This window comes from Oncorhynchus mykiss, chromosome 25 (genome assembly GCF_013265735.2).
Source record: "Oncorhynchus mykiss isolate Arlee chromosome 25, USDA_OmykA_1.1, whole genome shotgun sequence".
Lineage (NCBI taxonomy): Eukaryota > Metazoa > Chordata > Actinopteri > Salmoniformes > Salmonidae > Oncorhynchus > Oncorhynchus mykiss.
The window spans coordinates 17,020,676-17,029,043 of record NC_048589.1 but is presented as its reverse complement, the minus strand read 5'-3'; the positions used below and the strand labels follow the sequence as shown (position 1 = coordinate 17,029,043).

Sequence of the window (8,368 nt, the reverse complement as noted above, 5' to 3'; positions counted from 1 at the left end):
CCTAGGTGCTCTATAATTGTGTCTGGATAGGGCCAAATGTCACGTGTGTCCGCTTACTTCAATTCAGCAATTTGACCTTACGGCTAGGGTGATACCTAGTCAGTTGCACAACTGAACACATTCAACCAAAGTGTCTTTTGCTTTTAACCCAATCCCTCTGGTTAAGGTGAGCAATGCTCTGAGAGATTGCACCAGAACCGGTTATCTATTCATTATTGAACTAAATGAGACAACGGAGGGACCTCCCTGAACTTATACAATATATACACTCCAGATCACCCAGTCTTCCACGCAATTCCCACAACCTAATTTCCAACCAAGGCCACTTTGTATAGACAAACCACCCATCTTCAGTATAGGTTTCTTCCTTACCAGTTGCTCTTTGGAAGTTAAGGCTCCAATCTCAGTTAAATTCTTTGACATGGATTTGTAGAAAGTGCACAAATTGATTGATTGGTGCCAATTAGTTGGTCTTCTAACTTTAGCCAAACTTTCCTTGACATACAGCTTGTTTTGGCAAGTAATACATATTTTCAAATTGTAAAGTTATAGTATAGTCTGAGATGTGAGAAGAGAACGCACTTGTAGCCAAGCGTGATACTGACATACTGTGGCTCAATTCATAAGTATGGTACCTTGTCAGCCATTGATTTGTCAGTTTATAAAGTTCTTCACCTCAGCCATCCTCTTGGAGCTCTGTGAAGATGTACTGATCGAAGGGTCTTGGAGGCAATTCATGTGGTGCATTCATCCATTTTCAAGAGCTGTGTGGGTATAAAAACTGCCCCTGGTAATCCTATCCCAAGATGAACCTCTCCCACATGGTTTAGGATGACAGAGGCAAAACACGATCAGAGGGGATCAAACATTTATTTACCCTTATTAAAAGTTACAATAAAACCATTAACATCTTTAAAACAATAGCAAAATAAAAGAACCAAAGATATTGGCCAAAACATATTTACAGAGACAAATTGCAGATAAAAAGCACATTTTGTACACAACCCCAACCCCTGCATCATAAACTCTGAAATGTGAATACTACAAGACCCAGAAAGCGCAAATGTGGTTTTAGCCAGAAAATTATCAAAATGCACAAAGACGTCGCCTTTTCCACCTCCCCTGGTTTAATGTATTTTTCCTATACAGCACAAAATACTTGAAATTTGGGGGCAAAACATAGGAATGTAGAATTCAAGAAATGAGTAAGATCATTTGAACGGTTTATGTCCATATAACAGTCATTTTGAGTGAAGGAGACGGTCTGCCCTGCTCCATAACCGCTGTCAACTATTAGATCCCAAGATATAAGAAATGAAAATGTTATAGGGCTGCCACGCTGTTAAAAGGATGCGTCTCCATGAATTGGGAAAATAAGTCAGTATTCCAGATTCGTTCTACATCCAATCCAAAACCTTCCCCACGCGCCAGTTCCAGTAAGTACCATGAGGGGGCACCGTAAGCCAACAGTTTCATCATGAGAGGGCCGGTGAGATTCCAATCAGCAGAGAAATGATAAAGGCAGTGAACTGGTGGCTGAATCAGCAAATGTGATATATCCTTCTTCATTTGTCTTCGTTTGTAGTTTTGTTTATAACGTTAAGAATGTGGCACGAGTCTCATATATACTTTAATCTTGGAAATAACGTTCAAGTAGCCGTGACGGGCACGGTCACTCTGCCTTGGGCTCGGCCTCGGATGCTGCGGGAGTCGTGACCTCTGCAGGGGTGGCAGCCTCCTCGGCGGGGGCTTCCTCTGCTGGAGGGGCTTCCTCTGCTGCTGCGGCCTCGCTTTCTGGGGCCAGAGTGGCCTCCTCCTTGGCGTCTGCCACAGGCTCGGTAGCCGGCGTCTCCTCTTTGGTCTCCTTGGCTGCGTGGCCATTCTCCTCTGGCTTGTCCTCCGCCGTGGGGGAGGCGGCCTCCTTGCCCTCCTCACTATTCTTCTTGGTCTTCCTCAGCGAGATGCCCTTGAACTTGAAGGAGTTCTTCAGGGAGAATTTCTTCTTCTTCTTGGCATCCTTTGCGGCCTCCCCTTCGGCCTTGACCGCATCTCCTTCAGCAGCAGGGGCGGCCTCGATGGCATCGCCAGCACCCATCTCACCCTGTTTGGCTGGCTCGGCTATGCCATTCCCGTCTACGGCAGCTGCATCCCCATCAGGCTTGGCAGAGACATCTCCATTGGTTTTAACATGGCCGTTCTCCTGTGGACAACAGCGAGAAACCATTTACACATATGTGGAGAACAATTAAATTATCAAAATAAACTGGTATTGGGGAGAACGTTACAGTGACCATTATAAGCAGCCCATACCTGTATGCAATTGATTCACAAGTATACAGGCAAATGTGGACCAAGGAAATGGCTCGTGGGATAAAAATACAGACTGCCTTTTTCGGGAGCGAATTCAAGTAGATTGTGGTGTATGGCCAACCAAGTATAACAGGTTGTCATTGTGGACAATTATTTGACCGGGTCAAATGCACAGCAAAACGCTTCATATGCACAGGTCGTTTGCATTACTCCCATCGACCACGTGGAGGCATAAGTGCTCCGTGACAACAGCAATCCGAATTTTGGAACAAAGGACTCCGATCAAATTAAGAAGCAGATTAGTTGTGCTATTCGTTGCAAAATGTCAATATCGTACATTTGTATATTTCTTGCCATTCGAATAACCCAAACGATCTAAAAATGTATGTTATGTACATTTGTGATATCAAACTTAACTATAATAATTGAATCTCCTATAATCTTTAGGACAAAGAAAATGTAAATTAACCGGAGAATGCACCAACTGGTAGGCGTGCCGCCTCAATGAGACAGTAGACTGGCAATTGCACCCATTTTTACAACCATCAGCTACAGTAGTATTGCGAGTCATCATCCAGATAACGGGCATGCGAGCGGCATGTGCAATTAAACAAGGTTTGACTTTACAATTTAATGTTTTCATCTCTACAAATGAAGGAGTACATCGAAAATAGCACAAAATAGTCCGAGAGGTTTTTAAATATACAACGCCTTGCTGGCCCCGTGCACATTGTTTTCAAGCCTCGAGCAAACTCCATTTGCATCCTGTGCATGTGTTGTTCGGCGAGTGGGCGATCGCTGCCAACTTATAGCGCCAACTCATGAGAGATCTAGTTGAATTAAAACTGATATTTCCATTCATGTGATAATAATTTGAGAATTTTTTGAACAGCCCTGGTGTTACTTTATTAGGCAAAAAGTTCGAGACGAATTTAACAAAGGGGTTTGGTGGTTAACCACCCAGTCATGCACACATTTTTAAACAAAATACCATCGAAACATGAGGTTTTCATCCAAATTTGATTGAGCTAATTAGTAAGTAACGTTACATATAATGTTCACTGGTAGGCGTAAGGTCTCGCAAGTCTGGTAACGTTAACACGTTGCCCATGCAACTCACGCTGGACGAGGGCGTTGAGTGCCAAATGTGGAAGCATGGAACTGGACTTGTCTTACCTGGCCATTTGTTTTAGCGACAGCCGGGTCGGCGACCGCTTTCCCCTCAACAGCTACTCCACCCTTGGACAACTGAGCTCCCATATTTTAGGTTTTCTAAACAAAAAGAAAATCTAAAAGAAAAACCTCGAAGTTTCACGGTTTAAAATCCAGCACAGAGAAAGGTGGATCTTGCCAGATTTTGAAATCCGTGTTTATCCCTTTCCTTACGTTGGAAAGCAACAACAGTTTCCCCGCTTTAGACAACGAACCTCTCGGCTGCTGAACTCAAATTAAAGAACGCTAAGCCTACAAGTGTGAGTATTTCAACCGTGCATCAAAATCGTAGAGGACTCCACCTAGGGGCGTGACTTCACGGACATACCCAATCTGCAACCATGGATTGGAATCCTCTTCCCGCCCCCTTTCAGCTTCAACGATAGTATTTTTTCCTTTACATATGGTCTTAATATGGTGAGAATTGTATCTGTATTTACTGATTTTTCTATTACATAATTTAAAGCCTGAAGACACATTTACAGTCAATGGCTTCTAGGTCGTTTTTGGTTGTTGCTGTGGTTCTGCTCTTTGCAGGCAAGTGCACGCTTTGAGAGAAGGGCGGAGAATCAGAAAATAACTCATGACGGGCAGAGACCCCCGAAAAAAACAAATCCGTTGTGGTCAGATTATGATGACACCTAAAATCTCAGATATGCCTTTACCTACTAGGCCTGTTTTCCAGTCTGGAAGATAGGAGGCAACTGTAGATTGTATTTTTATTTGCTCATGTATTTCTTTTTAACTCTGCATTGTTGGGAAAGGGCTCGTAAGTAAGCATTTCTACACCTGTTGTATTCGGTGCATGTGACAAATAACATTTGATTTGAACACAACACTTGTTCATATCTTGCAGTTTCCAAGCACTCTACTCCAAATTAATCAAATGAGAAAATCTTCCATATGCTTGCACTACAATACTAGATTTCACAGTGTCATTGTTTATGGAATGGTTCTAACTGAAGGTAAATCAAGTCCAAGATCAGTGAATGAATCTATCCCAATAGTATGGTCCATCACAGCTCTCTCACCTCCCCTAATACTCCCTTCCTGCATGAAAATACATCATACAAGAGACTCCCACACTGGATAGATTTACAACAGGGCCAATGGTGACCCGGGCTTGCCTGTTTTGCTTGTTATTTTGGCATTAATATGTGTCACGTATCAGTTTGCAAATAATGTAAAAAAAAAAAAAAAAATGTAATTGAGTTAATAAAGCTGCTTACAAACATGGTCTCTTTTTTGCTTTCTTGAATAAGGCAGCTCCAAAATGTAGGTGTTTCAGCCTAGCTCAGTGCTTTCTGTGGTGGTGGGGCTAGCCAGCAGAAAATACAGAGCGTTGCACCTCAGTTTTCTGTCATGATTGGCTCAGTGTTCTGTCACTCATGGGACAGTACGTCATCCCCAATTCTAAGGTTAGAGCTTGAAAATATTTGCCCCTTGGGTTCTAAAATTGAGTTGTATTAGAAGTGCCCATCCAAGAAAGCTCAAAGTCATTGGCCAAAGATAGAATGACATCAAATCATGTTATAACTACAGTAGCTTTTTTTTTAACCTTTATTGGACATGTCAACATCATACTTTCAAAATCTTAGTTAGCAAGCTAGCAGTCGTCAACATGAATCAAGTCGACAGTCAAATCCTTTTCAATTCTTGTCTTATGAAGAAAAATTATAGGGTGGAGAATCTGAAAATATATGATTAAGTGTTGTGTTCAAATTTGTCACGTGCCCCGAGCTCTAACCTTAGAATTGGGGATGACGTACGGTCCTCATCGGCCATTGGACATAAACATTATACAACAAGTTGAAATCGCAAATTCAACAATGAGTGGTTTGTGAAGGAATCAGTGGCTAACTGTGAGTTCAAGACAACTGGGAACTCGTGAAAAATAAGCTACGACTGGTAAAATATGTTTTGAACGGTCATTAATTTCTCTTTGATGACAAAATTTGCCCACGAAGGACTGACCGCGCCACTTTCCTGTTCAAGCACATCACAATGTGAGTCCAAGAATGTCTTATGCTGCTTCATAAATTATATAGAATGCCAGAGAGATATGTATACTGTAGCTAAAGTAATGCAAAGTGTATGTTGTGTAGTAAGCTGTTAGTAGCCCATGTGCCTCACCCTAATAATTTGGTCTATTTTCACCAATGCGGTATTGTAAACACATCGTTCATGGCCGGTGTGTGCTTGTTTGCCTATAACCTGTTTTAGAGAAATGCAATCATCGAATATTGTAAGAGCTTTCATTGTCTGTTTACATGTAAGAACGGCCCATGTTCTGAATTCTGTCACTACATTTCAAAAGTGCTGAACAAATAGTTATATTGTCTACGTCCGTCGTCTCTCGCTCATTAATATCTTAATCGAAATTACTGATTGCTTCTTATCCGCTTGTCGTCCCCTTATGCCATAGTTTGTACATCTCAATGGTCAGTAGAAACCACATTTGTTTAAGCAAGTCAGCCATATCAGCTATGTTTTTTAAAAAGGCAGTAAATGAGGCTGAATGAACTGTAGCAGTGGTAAGGTGTTGGGATTGCTGTTGGGACAGCTTTATGTAGGCCCTAACAGTTTGTGGGCACCGTTTGTCGCCGTTCTAGTGCAATTAATGTATTGTTTAGTGTTGTTTTGTTGCTTTCCTGGCATGCATCCCACATTTTTTTTTTCCCCCACCAAGATGTACATGCTAAAATCGTCACTGAACGGGACCTAGGACTACTACTGGAAATTCACATTCTGCTGTTTTGCTGTTTCGTCTTCTTGGCCATTGCATTTCTATAGACTCATGAATATGTATTATCTGCACATCAAACCTGATAACTTGAACTATAAAGCCTGAAGACACATTACAATGGCTTCTAGGTACAATTTTCTTCTGTGGTTCTGCTCTTTGTACGCAAGTGCACACTCTGAGAGAAGGGTGGAGAATCTGAAAAAATCCCATGACAGACAGGGAAAAAATCCATCGTGGTCAGATTATGACGACACCTAAAGTCTCAGGTAGGCCTTTCCCTAATCACTAGGCCTGCTGTCCTTCCTGGAAGGTAAGAGACCAGTTTCCCCTTAATTTCACCCCACTTTCTGTCACATTGATGATTTACAGAGATTATTTACTCTGCAAAGCTATAAGGTTAGTCTGGCCAGTCAACACCATCAAGCCAAGGCTCGTTTGGATCCAACAACCACAAGACCATGGCATCTTATTTGGTGGGGACTTCAAATGAGATGAGAGCATGATGAGTTAAAACTCTGTTATAAAGCTCTGTACTAATGGAACCCTTTTTTGTGGAACCCACATTGCAGTTTAACCACCGAGCAGCCTCCTTAAAATATTCCAGACCACAAGGTGGCAGTAGCTTGTTTGGCTTGTGCCTGTTGTAGATAGCTTATGTTAGCTAGCTAGCTAGCTAGCAAGCTGTGCTAATGTTATACCTACTAGCTAGAATTTGAAAAATACTTAAGCAGTATGGCCTGAGGGAGTGTGGTATATGGCCAATATACCACGGCTAAAAACAAAATATTGACAATATACCACAAACCCCTGAGGTGCCTTATTGCTATTATAAACTGGTTACCAATGTAATTAGAACAGTAAATTGTTGATACTAACCAGATGGCCACAATTAGATAAGTAGAGTAGCTAGCAACATTATAATTACATCACAATGGATTTGGGTTTGAATGAAGCAGCTGCCTGTTAGCTATGTTGTGCTATGTTCGCTCTGGTTATCTACTGCGATGTATATGTGGAAGAGCGCAGAATAACTTATGAATTTACAAACGCTCAACACACGTCGAATATGACTGGTGTCAGTAAACGTCCAAAAAACGTAATTAAATTATTGCCAGCTGCACAGTTACAGTCACCAACACTCTAGATAACACGAGAACAGCCTAGCCAGCTCTGCTAGAATGAGTAAAATTGTCATAGTGAGGTGTTCTCTCATTTGTGTCTGGAAGTAGCTAGGAAGATATCCAACTTTAGCCAGTTAGATTAGGGGCTTGACTGCGGTTGTGAGGTATTTTTATTTATTATGGATGAGAACGCTCGGATCAACCCAACTCGTCGGCCAGAGCATCCAGTGTGCGCGCTGAACGCTCAGAGAGTGAAACGCAGTTTACTAAATGACAATCTTACAACACTGAATTTACGAACACCCAGGGCGCACTGAGCGAACACACCATAAATAGTAAACATTTAACTAATGCTAGCTAGCAAGCAAACTGGCACAGGCTATATGGGATAATGGAGAGTGAATTGAATTATTTCTTCATCATCTTGCTAGATAGCTAGCTTGGTAAAACATTTAGTGGTGTGTGCATTGGGCTGCACTTACCACCGCTTTCGTTTCATATGAAGTGTGTGTGACTGCCTTGCTCAGTTAGCAAGCTAATGTTAGCTAGCTAGCAAACTAATGACCAAGTGCACATTATCAAACCTAACAAAACAATCCTTCTTCAAGCACAAAACTTGTAAAGGCTTGCTATAGAAAAAAACATGTATTATGCAGCTTTATTATTTTAGTTAGAACAATACTGATGAAAAGGTGGCTGATTACGCTGGCCCACATGGAGGTTTGTGGTCTCTGATCTCAGGTCTTAGAGTCTTTAGCCACATGGGCTTTCATGTGCCTTTTACTGAGGAGTGGCTTCCTTCTGGCCACTCTACCATAAAGGCCTGATTGGTGGAGTGACCATCAGGTTCTTGGTAACCTCCCTGACCAAGGCCCTCCTTCACGATTGCTCAGTTTGGCCTGGCGGCCAGCTCTAGGAAGAGTCTTGATGGTTCCAAACTTCTACCCTTTAAGAATGATGGAGGGCACTGTATTCTTTG

General features: G+C 42.0%; 1 protein-coding gene across 1 annotated transcript; it reads right to left on the bottom strand.

Moving 5' to 3' along the window:
- Positions 1-851: 851 nt before the first annotated feature.
- Positions 852-3,786, bottom strand: LOC110505448 (MARCKS-related protein 1-A). Its single transcript, XM_021584674.2, has 2 exons — positions 3,487-3,786; positions 852-2,200 (listed from the first exon to the last, which is right to left on the bottom strand). Exons 1-2 carry the CDS (start codon positions 3,568-3,570, stop codon positions 1,673-1,675), a joined length of 612 nt encoding a protein of 203 aa, XP_021440349.2. The 5' UTR covers positions 3,571-3,786; the 3' UTR covers positions 852-1,672.
- Between the last annotated feature and the right edge of the window lie 4,582 nt (positions 3,787-8,368).